Genomic DNA, 20,372 nt, shown 5'->3' with positions numbered 1-20,372 from the left:
TTCTAAACACTAGTTCCAACCCTAATTAATATTTTGAATTTAAAAACACAGCATTTAACAGAGAAATTACAAGTTATTGAAAAAGTGAACTTAGTTTCTTTTATTACATCTGAGTTTTTGACGGTTTTAGTTAGGCGAGTGAGACTTTTGTTGCTGTTTTCTGTTCATCATCTTATTAATTCTAGAATGAATTGAAGTGATAGTCAAATGGAGACAGTCAGAAAGTTGCAGGGGTTCCTCTGTTTCATTTTAAGCACACTTGTGGCAGAAGATCAGTTTCATAAAGATATGTGGTGGAAAAACTAAGAAGAAATCTCATTGCTATTTCATGTAAATTTGGATATTCATTTTTCATTCTTATCCAGAATTTCGAATTACTCATAGAATTAAAAGTACTTTCCAGTACTTTGTCCGATGATAATTCAATAAGTTGAATGGTTTCTTCATGGGATAGGCTGTCTCTTTGTGTTTAACAAAGGGGTTCACAATCCACATATTTTGCATCCAGGGGATCCTCATGTTTGTGATAATACTTTTCAAATGACAAAAACAACATCTTCAAGTGGACTGCAATAATATCTGAAAATGAATTCTGTGAATAGAAATAATCTGCTTCCATAATATAATCTGAGTACAACTGAAACATTTCATTATTTCTTTCTGCAATCATATTAAGCCAGAGTTTGAGTTTCTTTTTGAATGATTCGATTTTGTTCCAGGCATTAAATGTTGTTGTATTTAGACCTTGAAGTTTTAAATTCAACTAGTTTACGTAAGAAAATATGCCAGCCTGAATACCTATTTCTTATCCTGGAAATAATGGGACAGGTCACTTTCTTATCAATTCGAAACAGCTCAATTCCCTTTCAGAGTTCATCTAACCTCTTGTGAACTTTACCGTGGGACAGCCGACTAAATTCTGAATAGAAAAGAAGATTTTGATGATCAGAGCCAATTTCATCAAACCATGCTTTTAATAGTCTTGTATTTAAAGCACTGTTTTAATATAATTAATAATTTTAACAGATTGAGACAGGACTTCATTAAGTACAGGTGCCATTTTGCCTATGAATAGCAGTGCATTAAAAATAAGTTATTGCCTGCCATATCCTTAATTTTAGTGACTAAACCTGAATATCTACTTGTAAGACAGGCAGTGATGTCAGTACGAACTCCAATGCAATTTTTCCATTTGAGACCTCTTTCTCTTCAATGAAACCATTTATAACTTTGCAAATTTCATTTCTGCATAGGTAATTCAGAAACACTTCAAATGTCTATCTTCCTTCATGTCACTTTCATCATGATCAATATATCATACATATATAAGTAAAATGCTGTTGTTCTGAATATCTGTAGTTTTGTCCAGTTGTAATGCAGACTGGCCTAACTCCATTACAAGCAGCAATCAAAGAAGTCTTAATGAGTTCTTTGCCAATGGAATACGTTTTTTACATTTAGCTATCTGTAATGATATTAAATAGGATGCTGTCAGAAGTAAAGTGTCAGTGGTTGAAGCTTGGAAATAATTTTCTTTTCTATTTTAAGTGTATCTATTTTACACATAAAAATTTTGTGTTGAGATGTTGGGTAGGTTGCATTGGCTTCATAGTTTCATTTTCCTGAACAGTAGCACAAATGAGACATTGAGGTCATGGCAATTGGTCAGTGTCAGGGCATTGTATGACACCAAATTTTAAATAGCTGTCCATGTACTTACGAGTGAATGCAGAGCAGTCTTCATCTTGGATATCGCTCTGTAGGCTTGAGGTGAATGAATCACTATTTGTTACATCATAAATGCCTTCAGTACGAGATTTCTTAACACAAAATTAAACAGTCCCTTGTCTCTTATTGATATTAAAATTTAAATCTTTAGGCCTATTACTTTTAAAAAAGCATGGCACTCGGGTTTTCGAAACAAGAACTTACATACTGCAATGCAAACTTACGAAGCAACAGTAATACTAGATTTGATAATTGCATTTAGACTGCCTTTATCTTCAATTACAGTGGAAAAATTTCCTTTATACTTCCTTGCTGATTGGTCACTGACATTTGCAACACAGATGTTATTTCATTCAGTTTTGAGAACAGAGGATACGCTGCCCATTGTTGTAATCGGCTTGCAGACAATTTTTATGACTGGTCATAAACGGTGGTATTCTGTTTCCCGAATGTTTAGAGATTTTGATGTCTGAAAATTCCCGATCATTCATGAATACTTCCATGTTTAAAAATAGGTGGCTTGGTCACTGATATTTGTTACACAGATGTTATTTAGGTGTTCTGGGTCTGTGCTTTTCAGTGCATTCACGAATATTATTCTCTTCAGACTATTTCCCCTATGATTTATTTATTCATGACAAATGCTTAGAAAACTAAAATGACAAATTCCAGAACTTCTTGCAGCATAGTACAATTGATGCCAGGGCTCGGTACCAGGACGTGGCCCGGCAGTTGAGAAACACTGCTCTAGATGAGCCTTAACTATCTCCCATGCACTACTAACATCTTTTCGTTGCAGTTTTATGCCATGGCGCAGCGTGGCCAGGTCTAATACTCTTGCTCCCTGAATCTCCTCCATCACATGCTACCTTAAGTAATTATCTTTCAGAAGGTGTATAAATTCCACTTCCTTCCTTCCATGTGATGTTTCTTCATTGCAATATATATTTTCATATTAGTCTCTCCCATAATAATCAGTCGCCCTATACTCATTGTACTAATTTGCCAATGTATATCATCCCTGGAACCTCCTGACGTATAGTAGCAACCAATTGTATATTTTGTCTTATTGGCCTTGATCTCACACCAGGCTGCTTCAAATAAATAGCTGCAATTTTCACTGCAATTCATATGATATTATCTTCAGTATTCCCTCCCTCCCCCCCTCCTATCTGCCCAGAAAATACTAAACCCATCACATTTTCTATCTTTGTAACTACATTTGGGGTGCTTAAGGGTCAAAGCTGTATAACTGAGAGGAGACCTCCACATAGCCTTTAAAGGAATGCGGAGAACCGAACAGGGCTTCTAACCTAATGTCCAATCCTTACCTTCTCATGGTGCACTCTGTTCGGTGTCTACCTGGATACTGAACGTACCAGGATGGGCTGGCAATTTGGGATTTAGCTGACCAAATTGTATCCTTATTGGCTTAAACCAATATAGAAAATGATGGTACAACATGACAAAATTTCATGCCAGCTGGGGCGTCGCCCGGTTAAACAAGGTCCCCGTTGTTTTCGCCACGGAACCAGGGCGAACAGCGAAAAGTTAGCTACTGGAACAAATCTGAAAGCACACCCCAACTCAACATCACCAGAGTTAAAGATCGGTACTATCAACATAAGAAGCCTGAAAGGCAAACAAACGGGAGCTAGCTGAAGAATTACTTAAGTACCAGATCGACATAATAGGGGTGATTGAAACAAAAAAGACAAAAACTGGCGAGATCTTTCTGAGCAATAAATACAAAATGTTATACTCGGGAAATGACAGAGAAGTCTCATTGTCCAGTTGCCCATTCTGAAAAGAAGGCATTGCCATAGTCAACACAGAATACGAGGCTAATATTCTTGAATGGTAGGCAGTCTCAAGTAGAGTGATGTGGGCAAATATCAGAATGGGCAACTGGACAATGAGACTTCTTTGTGCCTATGGTTCCACAGAAGGCTCTACTAAAGTAGAAGTGGAAGAATTTTTTGATGCTTTAGAAAAAGCAACTGACACAATGAAAAGGGAAAAGTTGGTCTTTGTTGGGGATCTAAATACAAATAGATCAGATATACAAAAATATTTTGGGAAAATTTGGAGAAAAGAGCAAAGCTAATAATAATGGCAAATACCTGTTGGATTTCTGCTCAGGATATGGACTGGTTATTACTAACACCATGTTCCAACATAAAAATGTGCACAAATTCACATGGAGAGAAGAGGCAAGGAAAAAGAAAAGTCTCATTGACTATGTTATTGTTGATAGTGATGTTTTCTCCCTGGTGCAGGACACCAGAGTGTATAGAGGATTTGAAATTGGAAGCGATCTCTATTTAGTCTTGAGCAGGATAAAACTGAATTTCATATTGAAAAGAAAGTTTTAAAGAGAATAAAAGTCGAGCAGCTCTCAGATGTGAACTGTAGACTAAAATACACAAAGATTATTGAAGGAAAAATGAAAGAGTTTGAGAACAGGAACCAAACCTTGGAGATTCAGTGGCAAGCCTTGAAGAAAACCCTGATTGATTCAGCCAGAGAGGCATGTGGTGAGGTTGTCTGCAAGGATAGAAAAATCAGAACTCCATGGTGGACACAGGAAGTTAAAGAGGCAGTGAAGGAAAAGAAGAAAGCATATCAAAAGTTCCTGGCAAATAAGTAAGCTTTTGCTCTTAGAGAATACAGAGAGAAATATAAGAAAGTGAAACACTGTGTAAAACTAGCTAAACAAAAGTCATGGGAGGAGTTTGGCAAGAACATAGAAAATAAATATCAAGAAGGTGGTAAGATATTCTGGAGGTTGTTGAAGAAGCTTAGAAATGGAGGAAAGAGTGCTGTAAAAGGAGTTTGAGATGATAAAGGTGACATGAAAACAGGAGAAAAAGATATCCTTCAAGTATGGAGTAATTACTTTGAAAAACTGCTAAAAGAAACAAACAGTGATGATAGCACAGTGGTAAAAAACACTGACTATGCATGCAGTCAGGAATACATATCCATACTTGAAGTAGAAAAAGCCATCAAAGGCTTGAAATGTGGAAAGGCAGCAGGAGTAGATGATATTCGACCAGAAATGCTGAAATATGGTGGTATAAAAGTCTTACAGTGGCTGCACTGCATAGTTCAGAAAGCCTGGACAGAGGGACAAATTCCTAATGATTGGAGTAGAGCTCTCTTGGTTCCCATATATAAAATGGGAAATAAAACTGAATGTGAGAATTACAGAGGTATTTTCCTCCTGAGTGTTCCTGGTAAGATTTATATGCAAGTATACTTGAGAAACGGTTGAGAAGAATTGTGGAAGAAAAGCTTGGTGAAGAACAAGCTGGATTCAGGCCAAATAGAGGCTGTCAGGATCAGATCTTCACTTTACGACATTAGTTGAGAAAGCATGGGAATATAACAAAGATCTGTATTTAAGTTTTGTCAATCTGGAAAAGGTATATGACAAGGTGCCAAGAGAGAAGCTATTCAATACGCTACAGTTATATGGTGTCACTGGGGCATTATATCAAGCAATACTTAGTCTTTATTTGAGTTGTAAGTCAGCAGTTACAATTGAAGGAAGTACAGGAAGTGAGACAAGGATGTACATTATCCTCTTTGTTATTCATTATCTATATGGATCACATTATATAGGAAAGTGGTATTAAACATGATATCAGAATTGGAGATGTTAATGTCAGCTCTTTGCTTTATGCGGACGATGTTATATTTCTAAATAAATCCGCTAAAAGTTTGCAAGATTCCCTGACTAAATAGAATTACTGTTGTAATAAATATGGTATGAAGGTCAGCAATAAAAAGACAAAGATAATGAAAATAGGTAGAATTGTTGAAAATGTCAACTGCGTTGTGAACGGGGAAACCTGTGGAACAAGTAAAACATTTCAGCTACTTAGGCACGATTTTTAGTGAAGATGGTAAATTAAATATGGAAATAGACAACAGAATCAACAAAGCTGGTATGGCAGGAAATCAATTGAATAAATTCATATGGAATAAGAGAGAAATTATTCGGAACACTAAATTACCTGTATACAAGACAGTGTTCAAACCAGTTTTAACTTATGGATCTGAGAGCTGGGTCAGAAGTAAAACACTTGACCAAAGACTAGAGACCACAGATATGAGAGTCCTGAGAAAGATTATAGGCATGAATAGATGGCATCAATGGCAGTATCATATTAAAAACAAGGATATTAGGAAAGAACTTGACATTGTCAGCATCCAGGAAAGCCGGGTCAGAAGTAAAACACTTGACCAAAGACTAGAGACCACAGATATGAGCGTCCTGAGAAAGATTATAGGCGTGAATAGATGGCATCAATGGCAGTATCATATTAAAAACAAGGATATTAGGAAAGAACTTGACATTGTCAGCATCCAGGAATGCGTTAGCAGAGCTAATCTGAGGTGGTATGGTCACTTAAACAGAATGGGCGAGGAAAGATAAGCAAAACAAGTGTTCTCTGCCAGATTGGCAGGAAGACGACCAAGATATAGGTGGATGGATATGGTAAAAAGTGCCTTAGACGATAGAAATATAAGATCTGATAATGTTGGAGTCGTGACAAGTAACAAATTCATTTGGAGGAAAATTGTAGATAGGAAGTTAGTAATGACATAAATTTTTCATGTAGTACTATCATATCCTGTACACCTCTTGAGGGTACATGTCAGGAATTTGATGATGATGATGATGATTATGATTATTAACATTTGACCTCCATGGAGTCAGAGACTCATCATGAGAGGTACTCACTATTGCATACAATGCTTAACCAGTTGCGTCTTAAACTGTTTCAATGTGTCCACATCCACAACATACTCAGGCAATGCATTCTACTCACAAACCACCCTCTATGTAAAGAAGCTGCTTCTCACTCCTTTGCTCACACCCTCCTTATACAATTTCCAGTAATGGTCTCTTGTTCTACTCCCCTCTCCCATTCTATGAAAAATCTCTTCCATCTACCTGATAACAAACCCTGACCAGCTTATATGTCTTAATCAACCCCCCCCCCCCTTCCTCCTATTCAGAAGGCTCTGCAACCTACATTCTCTCAATCTGTCCTCGTACTCCACATTCCAAAGACCACTGACTAACTTTGTGAATCTTCTCTGTACCCTTTCCAACATATCCTCGTCACCATGAAAACCCAGCGACCAAATCTGTGCACAATAATCTATGAGGCCTGGTTAAGGCCTTATACAATGGAATCATAACGTCTCTATTTCTGCATGTCAGGGTTCTCTGCATCATTGCCATTATTCGACGTGATGTCTTGAAATTCAGGGGCCACACTGCACAACTTGTGCAGTGTAGCCCCTGAATTTCAGGTCCTTGTCCACCATCACACCTAGATCTCTCATCTCCTCTACTTCTGTTCAAGTTTCCCCACCAAATGTTTACTTGGCATCCCATCGTTGCTTACCAAATCTCAAAACCTTACTTGGCAACATCGAACTACAGTTCCAATTACCTGCCCATTCAAGCAATCTATTCAAGTCCTCTTGTAAGGCATTAACATCAGCCTGACTATGCATTGCTCTCCCCAGTTTTGTATCATCTGCAAAAAGCTGGATGTCACTAGTTAAACCCAACCCAATATTATTAACATACAAATTGAACAACAATGGCCCCAAAACTGACCCCTGTGGCACACCACGGGTGACCTTTCTTTTTCAAGATAGTGCACCTCCGTATACAACTTTCTGATACTTATCCGACAACCAATCACTGATCCAACACAGAAGTCTGTTATCCAATCCCATCTGTTTAAATTTATTTAAGAGCTTGTTATGTGGCAATCAATTAAAAGCCTTTGCAAAATCCAAGTACACCACTGTATATGCATCTCCCTTGTCCAAGATATTTGCTACCTTGTTATAGTACATAAGTAAGTTACTGAAACAGGCTCTCCCCTTAACAAACCCATGCTGATAACCACAGAGAATACTGCTGTTATCAATCCATTTCTGTATCCTACTTCTCAACAATCTCTCCAGATATATAATTTGACGCTACAGCCTTATCACCACCTTTATGCAGTGGAACAATTTTACCCTCCTTCCACTCTCTTGGAACCTGTGCTGTTGCAAAACTCTTATTAAACAAGCATGCCAATGCTACTGCCAGTTCCCTGGAACATTCCCTTAAGATGCATGGTGATATGTCATCAAATTCTATCGCCATATTAACATCAAGGTTGTTTATTTTCTCAAATACCTCCTGCTCACTCACAATTAAGCTATCCTCTCCTATGTCCTCTACACTTAAGTTCCTCAGGATGAAACACCCTTATAAATTGATCACTGAATACCTCAACAATGTCTCCTGCAGCAGTTACCATTCTACCACTTTCATCCCTTAACTTCATCTTTCCATGATCACTCTTCCTTCTACCTACCACATATATAAAAAACTCTCTAGGGTTTTTCTTAGCCTGATTTGCCAATTTCTGCTCATACTCTACTTTTGGTTCCCATACTAACCGAGTCACTCTCCTGGCTTGTTCTTTATATCCTTCATGTGACTGATCACCATTATTCATATTGTACTTCCTCCAAAGTACTTTCTTTTTCCAGATTTCATGCTTAAGCTCCACATTCATCCATTTTTCACCTACCTTATTCAGCCTTTTGGCCTTTGGGATACATTCATACATTGATGCTGTTATGTATTTCTTTGTTAGTTCCCATGCAGCATTTATTTCCTTACCGCTTGGAGCTATAACATGGAACGAGGAGTTCCATGTTATAGCTCCAAGTTGTCTCCTAAGCATATCATATTTTATAAGAGTAAGTAAAAGATATATAAATTAGCTGGTTAGTTGGCTGCTTGCTACAATAACTGCATTTTAGTATGTACTACAAACAGTGGATATAGATTTACTGTATATTCTGGCGTATAAGTCGACTTTTCAGCATTGGAAAAAAGTACTAAATTTTTTAGGTCGACTTATATACCGGATCAAAAATTGGTTGCTTTCCAAGTAAAAACTAGTACGTATCATACTCTGTTAAATTTATTAGCAATATACAAAAAGGGTAAATAAGTAAAAATATTTCAACTTATATCAAATTTGTTTACAGAAAAAATTATTTACATGTTATATAATTATTTATTTACAAAACAAAACAGGTAGGTAACTACATAATTAAAATTTAATTTTCACTGTCTGAATGTATGAAAAGTTCATTGTACTATGGTTCTGTAATTTCTTCCGGTATATCGTCATATAAATTGTATTTGTTTTCTCCATCAGATGTAGCATCAATTTCGTCATCATTGTAAACAAAATCATCTTCCGAGCCATCTAATTTGTTAGATATAGCACATTTTTTAAAAGATTTTATTACTGTATCTGGTTTTATTCTATCCCATGCTTTCGCTACCTATACATAGTTACCAAAGACACGTCGCATTTGTCCTCCTTTTGTGTAACTTTTCTCTCCTTCTTGCATCCACGCATTCCACTATTTTCATAAACTGTCTTTAAATGGCTTGTTTATAAAAACATCCAACGGTTGCACTAGTGAAGTTAATTCACTCGGAATCACTGTCATATTGGTATTATTCTCTCTTAATAAAGATTTTGTGCTGTCCGTTAAATGGGATTTGAACTTGTCCCACACTAAAACACTTTGCATTTTTTAATGCATCTTGTTGTGTATTCCAAATATTTTTTATCCACAGCTTAACTTCTGCTTCGTCCATCCAACCATTCTCATGAAGATGGACAAAAACGTCTCTTGGAATTTTGATCTTTGGCATTGTTTTTCTTTTAAAAATTATCGTAGGTTTTAATTTAGTACCATTAGCCATACAAGCAATTACAATTGTGAACTTTTTTCATGTCCAGTTGTTTTTAAAGAAATAGGTCTGCTTCCTTTCAATTCTACTGTTCTATTTCGGTTCATGTCAAACATAACTGGAGTTTCATCCATATTTCCGATTTGAGACGATAAATAATTTTTTTGCTTTCTTTTAGCAATTATAAATCTTTGAAAACTTAATAACTTATCACCCAAATCCTTTGGCAGCTTCTGTGTGATTTTCATTTTTAGCCGAAGCACTAAATGTTTCCTTTCCATAAACCATCTACACCAACTCACTGTAGCTTTGAAGTTTTCGCTATCCTTTTTATTTGCATTTGCCCCACTTCAAAGCAAATGAATGAATATTATTTCTCGTTATGATGAGTCCATTTGGGCGATTTTCTCGAACTCAATCTGCAACATTATTTTCCAGAATAGGCCACTTAAATTCCTTTCTGTAATGTGCACTTATTTTTTGGCATTTTCATTATTAAAGTTTCAATTTTTCTCCAATCGCGAACTAGTTTTTTGTTTACTCCGAACTGATGTGCAGCAACACAGTTAGTATTTTCTTTTGCAAATTTAATCACTTTCACTTAAAACTCGCGTCATATTTCATTCTTTTAAAAGGAGCCATTGCACTTTAGTTCACTATTGGTCAACTGGTCAATACGAAATTTTATTTCGTATTGACCAGTTTGTCACTAGGTATTTTATATCTTTTGCTAAAACAAAGAATGGAAGGACTAAAAAGGCAGTTATGATCCTAGTGGTTGACGCCTGTATAAAAATTATACTTAAAAACTGTCATAATTTTTATTTTTTAATAATTTTCGAATCGACTTATATGACGAGTATACTATAAAAACTCAAATAAACTCAAAAAATTCCAATATTGACTTACATGCTGGAATATACGGTATATCTATCAGCTGGATGGTTTTGAAAAATTTGCTCAAATTTGGCTTGTGTGCTGTTTTATCAAGACAAAACTAATGACTCAAAATTGTGTTGACAAACAGCACATATACAGCTTCCTCCACAGAATCTAAGAACTTTTCAAGGGAGAGCTCTTTATATGTCACTCATTGCCTATATGCCTGTTACATTACTCAGTATGGGCGAAAGGATCTATATAAGATGGATGGCTTGCATTTGAATGGTTATGGTGTAAGAAGACTTGAGAAAGTGTTGCTGAATGTAGTGGATGTGCAAATTCAGGGAAACTAGATTTGTTAGGGGGGGGTAGATATACAGTCCTTAGGGAGGCAGTTGAATGTAAGAATGAATATAATATGCTAGAGCAAATAAGGAGAACAAACCAAAGTGGGATAGTTAATATAAGGCATCAAGGTAGGGTTGGGGCTAATGGGGGTCTTAAATTCATGTACACTAATACTAGAGTATTAGGAACAAGAAGGAAGAGTTTTTGGCCATGGTTGGCACTTCCAGACCACAGGTTATTGGTATTAGTGAAATATGGCTGACTGTAGATGATAGTGGGATTGAATGTGATGGGCATAGTGTATTCAGGAATGACAGAGAGAATAAAATGGGGGAAGGAGTATTATTGATGATAGCTGATGAGCTACAGCCAAGGAGAATAGAAGTTGAATTGCAGGATAGAGAAAAGAGCACATTTGAGGCCATTTGGTGTGAGATTGTGGCTAGCAGAACTAAATATACAATTGGGTGCTGCTATAGACCAGGTGATGGAAAAGATGGTGGTGACAGTATGCACAAGCAAATAAAAGAAATGAGTGGAAGGAGGGTGATTATTATAGGAGATTTCAACTATGGTCGCATTGATTGGAGTGAGGAGAGGACGCACGGGAGGAAGGAATTGGATTTTATGCGGTTATTAAGGAATAACTATCTGTGACAGCATGTAATGGAAAATACTAGGGGTCAGAGAGTGCTTGACCTAGTAATTACATCTGAGGATTTGGCTGTAACAAATATGACCACATTCTCACCAATCGGTGAGAGTGATCATAGGGTCTTGACTTGGGAGGTGGCTAAAGGTGTAGAATTTTCAATTAAGACAAGGTACATGTGGAATTATCGGGCTGGAAAGTATGACAAGCTTAGGAGTTTGATTGGCTCAGTGCCATGGCATGTACAACTGCAAGGACTAGAAGTTGATAGTGCATGGGAGGTAGTTAAGAAGTGCTTGCATGAAGCAATGGCTGACTGTATACCTAGAGTCCGAATAATAAATCAAGTAGGGGTTAAATGGATGAATAACACCATTAAGCTTGAGCTGCAAAAAAAGAAACAACTATGGAGGGAATTTAAGGAGAAAGGTGACCGGCAGGCACATGAATGGTATAAAGCGCAGGCCAGAAGGGTGACAAGTGTGGTAAGAAAAGCAAAAAAGGATTACGAAAGAACATTGGCCATGCAGTCTAAAGAGAATCCTAAACAGTTTTTTAGATATGTAGCAAGTAAAAGGAAAAATGTACATGGCAGAATGATTTTAAAGAATGCCGATGGTAGGGAGGTAACTGAATCAGTTGAGATAGCTGAGTTACTGAGTGAGCACTTTGCAAGAATATATCATCCAGGTGGTGACATTGCATAACCTCATTGTCACTACATCTGTGGGATTGGTTGGTATACCAGCTCGTGTAGTACGAGAAGCAGCTAAAGAATTGTCAGTACCCTTGACCATTTTGTTTAATTTGAGTCTCGGGTCTGGGTTAGTCCCGAGCGGGTGGATGGAGGGGAAAATAGTTCCACTGCATAAAGGTGGTTCCAAGACTGCTGTTGTAAATTACCGACCGATTAGCATATCAGGAATCATTGTCAAGGTCTTAGAGAAATTAGTCAAGAAAAGAATACAGGATTGGATAGATGAAAATGGGATATTGTATGGGGGACAACATGGTTTTGTGAAGGGTAGATCATGCCTCAGTAACTTGCTCACGTTTTATAACACAGTGACGGCTGAACTGGATAGGGGTAATGGGTTTACAGTGATGCTACTGGACCTTGCCAAGGTCTTTGACAGGATACCACATGGAACCCTAATCAGTAAACTGGAGCAGATGGGGATAGATATAGGGTTGGTAAGATGGTTAGGAGGGTGGTTGTAGGAGAGATACCAGAGAGTGGTTTATTCAGGAGTGGAGTCAAAAAGACGGCTTGTGACTAGTGGAGTGCCGCAGGGCTCTGTTCTTGAAGCACTGCTTTTCAATTTGTTCATCAATGATATTGGAAAGGATTTGAGAGGAAGTGTTCACTTGTTTGCTGATGATGCAAAGTTGGGTAGAGCAATTGTGAGTGCGGAGGATGTCAAAATTTTACAGGATGATTTGGATAGTTTGGAGGACTGGACTAGGAAAAATGGATGTCAGTTTAATGTGGCAAAGTGTAAGGTTATGCACTTTGGGGTGAAAAGAACAGCAGCAGTATATCGCATTGGTGGAACTGTACTCCAGGAGATTGATGAGGCCAGGGATTTGGAAGTGCTGGTGGATAGGGAGTTGAAGTTTAGGGGGCACATTGCAAAAGTAACTAAAACAGCTCACCAAATCACTTGGCTTATGAAACATGCAGAGACAAACAAGTTGTTGTTCCTCTGTATCGAGCCTTGATAAGACCCCATCTGGACTTCTGTGCCCAGTTATGGGCACCAGGGTTTCTTCATGATGGGGAGGAAGTGGAGAGGGTCCAGAGACGAGTGACCAAGACGATAGCAGGTCTGTGGAATGAACCTTATGAGAATAGGTTGAGGATTTGTGGGTTGCAGAAATTGGACGATAGGCGGAAAAGGGGTGATATGATTGAGACATTCAAATTGCTGAAGGGTTTCTATAGGATTAATTCAGAGGATATTTTTGAGATCAGGACTGGTGGTGGGATGACTAGGGGCCATGCATGGAAGCTGGGCAAGAGCGTGGTTGACAAGGGTGTTAGAGCTAGGTTTTTTACTTGGAGAGTGGTGAATGAGTGGAATAAGCTTCCAGAGTCTGTTGTGGGTGCTACGACCGTGAATGAATTCAAGGCAAGATATGACATATATACTCTGTGAATGCTGAATAGTTGTTCCAGATATGATGTTAGGGCCTCCCTCGATGAGTCTTTCGACTCCTCGGAGTTTCCCGGAACAACAATAATAATAATTACTCAGTAAATGTGTTATCACAACTCTCTTGAGGCAACCCATACCACAAGAAGAAGAAGAACCGATACCTCAGATACTTCATAAAGACACCCTTACTCAACTTACCTCTCCAACTGATTTCTCCTTTTATCTGACATGATCTGCAAAATCTCACTTGTATTCCCTTACCATGTATCTATCTCATTTCATTTGTACTATTTTTCAAACTCTGAAGACCTAATTTTTTCAACCCGTTCTCATGTGGATAATGCCATAGTCCAGGTATCATGATCTTGGTTACCTGCTTCTCAATCTCCCCCCCCCCCCACATGATCATATCTGAGCCGAGTATTCAAAAAGTTAGTGGTCTCTTTCCCTTTCAATTGTTTTTTTTACCATAGACACAAAGTATGCCTGGTGAGATTTTTACAGGGTAGTTCACCATTGCTTTCCCCAACCCTCCAATTTTATCCGGGCTCGGGACCGGCATATGACTGGGACATATTCATGGCTGAATCCGTGTGTTTTAATGGGGCCTGGTTTGTCTGTTCTGGGGGTTGGAAAACCCGAGTTTCCAGGAGAAAAACCCCCTTTACCTCTGTATGAGACCGGCTAACTCACCTTAGTTGAAAGAGACCAGATAAAGGTTCCTCACATCACTGACGATATTCGAACCCAGATCTTTCCGACGAAATTGCTTCATGTATACTGACTGAACTACGGAAGCTCCAGTGGTCTCAGGAGCTAATTATCTGTTTTGATGACCAAACCATGTTGACAATATCAGGACTGTGGAATCGTATTTGTGAGGAGAGGTTGAAGGAATGTAAATAGCAGCATTTGTATGATAGGCAAGATAGAGGTGATATGATAAAATGTTTAAGTTAGTGAAGGGGGATTTTGTTGGATTAATACAGCAGAGAGCATAAAAAGAGTGGAAGGTGAGAGAGTAAGAATGAGATGCCATTTCTTGAAGTTGTGTAAAGGTGTGAGGAATAGATTTTTTTTTTATGTTGTAGGTCAAAAATCGACAAACAGCTTATTCATGTCAAAGTTTCTGGAACATAAAACTGTGGCTCTCCCTGTTATCCAGGTCATTTTAGTTTGTCTTCACTGATTGTGTAGTGTTAATATGGTTAATATGTTAATACAGCTGTAAATGTCGGCTACATAGTTCACGGTCACTTGACACACTCCTTATTCAGGAGTGATGACATGTCTATGTGTAAGTTCTGTTTAATTTAATCAAGAGCCTTCACTACATCCATTATAGCAGACGTCATCTTAGTAATTTTAATAATCTGTCTTATCATCTTGCATTCAAGTATATTTTTTCTGATTCATCAATACTTAATTTTGTGTTTAAATTTCTACAGAGCATTAACATTTATAAGCATGTGTAGTATGTTTTATATAAATTGTATATTGAATGTATATTTTCATTTATAGAATTTTATATTCAGTTTTCCTTTTTTCTACATTCATTTTAATGCACTGTTTCTATAACTAACTATTTATGTACTGCATTAAATACTGTTTTTTCTGTATAATAATAATGTTTTTTATTTATTATCCTACTAGGGGGGGCTCCGCCCCTGGTGCCCAACTCCCGCCAGGGGCAGAGTTGACTTCCGGGCTGGTAAGACAAAAAAACATGACATAAAAACGTTTCAAATTTTGACTTATCTTTTTATATATAGAGAGTAGATATACTACTCTAACCTTTGAAGTGGTGCAGTATGACTTTTTGTTGGACTTACATATAAACTCCAAACAAATAAAACCAAATGTTTGCAATGGTGCTTTTTAAGCCAATGGCTGTAACACTTATAAAATAGATAAAATACTGCATTTCCCAATCTTCCATGTGACTAAAACCTGATCACAAAAAAACTATTGCCATTCCTTTATATTCAGGGTACATCAGCAGAGATAAGTAAAGTTCTCCACAAATATAATAAATCTCTATGCCACTTCCAAACTACTCATTCAGCTAGCTGTCTTCATCTATTCCAAGGATCATCTTCATCCTCTTGCATATATGGAGTATTAAGTTTCTTGTGCCTGTAGTTTAGCCTACTTTAGACAGACCATAGATCAGTTAATATGTGCCTTGAAGAACACAAAAAAATTTTTCCTTGATCATCTGTATGGCAAGTTGGAATTTACACACCATGCGCCAGATGTTCTTTAACAAAGGATCATATGGAAGAAGGCATCCTTCCTAAATAGAAGTCATTTATTGGTCTGAGAGACTCTTTTTAGATGCGGCTATGAAGCACTCACCAACCACAAGTATGGCTGCATTGATTTGCCAAACATCTATGTGATAGTCATTTTGCAACCAAATACCCCGACTTCTCAAAATTACTAGTGGGTATTCAAGTCTGTAGAGGTCACCTTGTTAGGACATTAGTTTTTTCTATTACAATTGGAGCAGTATTCAGTTGAGTGCTATGTGTTTATCATATACAAGTATTCAGTTGAGTGCTATGTGTTTGTCAGAGTTATAATTGTAGTCTGGTGATGATAGGTAAAAAAACTGTAAAATATTAAAATGCTCAATAAATTATACAGTTGACCTTTGAACTGTGTGGGTCCACTTATACGTGGAAATTTTTCAATAAATATATTGGAAAATTTTTTTGGAGATTTGCGACAATTTGAAAAAACTTGCAGGCAAACCATTTAGCTTAGAAATATCGAAAAAATTAAGAAAAAGTTAGGTATGTCTTGAATGCATAAAATATATGTGGATACTAGTCTATTTGATCATTTACTCATAAACTATACACAAATCTATTATAAAAATTAAAATTTATCAAAACTTACACATACATGGTGCCATTAGCAGTCAAGAAAAATGTAAACAATGTAAAGATGCAATATTAAATCATAACTGCATAAAATTAATTGTTAATAATTAATTAGTTACATTTAATTAATATGCATAAAATAAACATTTATAACGATTTATTCATTAGTGTATAGCTTAGGCTACCATAAATCAATCATATTGCTGCCACTTAGTTACCAATGCATGAACTTGTAAATAAATATGAATTTCTTTTTCACATTAACTTTTCATTTTTTTACATCTAGTCTTAGTAATATGCATAACACGTACAGTGTTTTTTTATCATATAAGACTATATTGATGTAGGTACTGACAGACAGATGACGTAAACTTACAGTATTAATAAATACAGTACAGTACTGTAAATGTATTTTCTTTTCCTTATGATTTTCTTAATAACATTTTCTTTTCTCTAGTTTATTTTATTGTAAGAATACAGTATATGATACATAGGAAATACAAAATATGTGTTAATTGACTGTTGTTCAGGGGTCAACTGTATATTTCTTCTTGTTGGTGTTTAGCTTTGAAGCACTGTTAAGAAGGCAGAATACTAAAGTTGACTTATAACCATCATACATCATTTTCTGATATCTGTAAGTCAGCCATTCTCTTATCCGTTAATATATATTAAAAGTATTTATTAAAATTTTTGCTATAGTATTTTTTATTTTTATTTTTTGGTCAGACCTATGGACCTTTCTACCATTAAAAAAAATATAGAAACTGGTGTTATTAAAACTACCATTGAATTCCAAAGGGATATGATGCTTATGTTTCAAAATGCTGTCATGTACAATAGCTCTGATCATGATGTTCATCATATGGCTAAAGAAATGCAAAAAGAAGTAATGGAGCATATTCAGGTAAAGATACTGTATTTTCATAATTTGGCAATTTTATTAGAGATATCTAATCTAGCATTCTTTACTGGTGAAAATTTGAAGGAATGTAGTTTTTTAAAGTAATTTTCAAATTTTGTTGAGTTAATTAGGAAAGGGAATATTAAATACTAGATCACTTCATTGTTACCTAGCAGTAAATGATTATTAATAAAAGTAAAAAAAAATAATATACCCCAACCTTAAGAATTTATAATCTGGACTGATTTGAGAAAAATTTCTATAACAGGTCATATGTCTGGCCACACCTGTGATAAATGAGCACATGTACAGAAATCATTATGCAATGCTGAATGCGATTTCACAGGTTTCTGATTCAAATGACTCAAAATTCATGTACATGCATCTCAAAATTCTTTTGAGATGCATGTACATGAATGCAAACAGTGTCAGAAATCAGGGAGAGGAGTTTTTGGCAAATGGTCAGCTTGACTTGGCCAAAAATTATAGGGATCAAGTGAGACCTGGTTAACAGAAAATGATATAGTTACAGGGATAGAATGAAAAGGGTATTGTATTTTCAGGGAAGATAGAGGGGAATAAGACAAGAGGTGTTGCTGATGATAGCTGAAGAATTATGACCAACAAAATTCGCAGGTAAAGAGGATTTTAGGTGTAAGGGAGATGGTTCATTTGAGGCTGTCTGGTGTGAGATAGAAACCAATAAGACTACACACACACACGTACAGGCAGCTCTCGGTTTACGACAGTTCAGTTTACACTGATTCACAATAACGCAGGATGCCTGCGTGTGCTTTCTTAATGTAGTGTGGTCTGACTAAGAAACAATGCTAGCAGGCACTAGTGTTTGAGTGTTTACCGAGCTACTACAACGTATATGTATCAAACCTAATTTTATTGTAGAATCTACCTAATTGTTCTATTTAATTTTTTTTACATACATACGTATTTAAATTGATAAAGCACGTAATTACATACCATGTCTGATATAAGAAGTGCAGAAAAGTTAGCAGAACTTGGTTTTAAGACGCCACAGAAATCAATCACACTTGAAAAGAAGATGGAGGTGATTTAAAGAATGGAAGATGGACAGACACGTGCTAATGTCTGTAGAAGTATTAACTTACCTCCATCAACTGTTACTACAATTATGAAAAATGCAGATAGAATAAAACAATCTGCACAACAATCTATGGCAGTACTAAATGCAAAACATGTAAGTTATAGCAGGGTAAACTTCATGAAAAAATGCAAAAATTATTATCATTATGGGTGGATGACTTGAATCAGAAAAACATTCTTCTGATGCAGGCTGTTATAACTGAGAAAGCAAAAACAATCTTTGAGGATCTTAAAAAGACAGATGGAGGCGAAGAAACATTTTTAGGAAGCAAAGGTGGGTTCGTGAGATTTAAGTCTCGAAGTAAGTGCCATAGTGTCAAATTATGTGGTGAGGCAGCAAGTGCCGATGTTGCAGCAGCGGCTGCTTTTCCTAAAGAATTTCAAGACTGTGTAGAACAAGAAAGTTATTCTCCTGATCTCATTTTTAATGTTGATGAGACTGAGCTCTACTGGAAAAAATTGCCATCACGCACCTTCATTTCCTGTGAAGAACGTTCCGCTCCAGGTTTTAAAGCTGCAAAAGATAGACTTACGCTTTTGTTGGGTGCAAATATCTCCAGAACTTTGAAGCTTAAACCAATGTTGGTGTACCATTCACAGACACCACGCACCTTCAAGGATCTAAAAGCCATGCTGCCAGTCTATTGGAAATGGAACAAGATATCTTGGGTTACACAAGACATTTTTATAGATTGGTACACAAATTATTTTTGTCCTATCGTACTTCGCTTCTGTAAAGAAAAAGATTTGCCAGCCAAGGGATTGCTTCTCTTGGATAATGCCCCTGGACATCCTCAAAACCTTGCTGAAGTAAGAAGACCATTAGATGTCAAGGTTGTTTACATGCCCCAAACACAACATCGCTTTTGCAAATGATGGATCAGGGGATTATATCAATCTTCAAAGCCTATTACCTCCGTATAACATTTATGGAAATAGTAAGAGTCTTGGACACTTCAGGAAAAACCATTAAAGACTATTGACGGTCATTCGATATTTTGAAGGGCATTAACAACATCAAGGCAGCTTGGAACGAAGTGTCAGCAAAGTGTTTAAAAGGAGCATGGCGAAAACTTCTTCCAGCATTTGTGCACAACTTTGAGGAATTAGAGCAAGAGCAGAATGTTATTGAAGACGTTACCAAGCTTGCGCGAGAGATGGGATTGGACGATATTACAGCTGAAGATGTGACAGAAATCTTAGAGAGCCAAGAGAACTGTTTTCCAATGAAAACATAAAAGAATTAGCTGAACAATTAAGTCAACATCCAAAGGAAGAGAAAGAAGACAAAGAAGGTCCTCTGAGAGATATAAAAATGGCCGATTTACAGTGTATCCTTGCAAGCATAGAGACATTGACTGATGAACTCTGTGAAATGGACGTAAAAAGGAGTGTAATCACATCTATTCAACCTTACACTGAAATCCGTAAAGAAAGAAAAAAGAAAATCTAGGCAGTTAACACTTTTTTAAATATCCAGTATTTTAAGAAAAAATGCAGGTGATCCGAAACCAGGAACTTCAACAGAGAAATATGTAATATCTTTTCGAAGTTTCATATTTTTTGTATATAATTTTGTTAAGTTTTTCGTTATTAATAATTTTATGTTAACAAATATATATGTATGTATGTATTATCAAAACTTTATCAAAAATTATCAAAATAATGTTACACATACTTCATGTGCATATTTTTTGGCTGCATGAAACATAAATTTGTACCTCCCATTAAAATTGGGTTCGGTTTATGCCTGTTTTTCCAGGAACAGAAGTGAGGCGTAAACCAAGGACTGCCTGTATATATATATATATATATATATATATATATATATTTATAAAATATATATTGTTGGGTGCTGGTGTAGACTAGGGGATCCACAGGA

General features: G+C 36.5%; 1 protein-coding gene across 1 annotated transcript in view; it reads left to right on the top strand.

Moving 5' to 3' along the window:
- Brd8 (Bromodomain containing 8) overlaps positions 1-20,372 on the top strand; it is a 575,604-nt gene that overhangs the window by 521,279 nt on the left and 33,953 nt on the right. The window contains exon 17 of the mRNA XM_090393081.1: positions 17,194-17,371. Within this exon, the coding sequence (XP_090249207.1) occupies positions 17,194-17,371 (178 nt within the window). The remainder of the gene's footprint in view (positions 1-17,193; positions 17,372-20,372) is intronic.

This window comes from Typopeltis vanoorti, chromosome 5, assembly GCF_054136105.1.
Source record: "Typopeltis vanoorti isolate ZY-2024b chromosome 5, IOZ_Tvanoo_1.0, whole genome shotgun sequence".
In the NCBI taxonomy this organism is placed as follows: Eukaryota; Metazoa; Arthropoda; class Arachnida; order Uropygi; family Thelyphonidae; genus Typopeltis; species Typopeltis vanoorti.
This window is presented reverse-complemented; position numbering and strand designations above follow the sequence as displayed.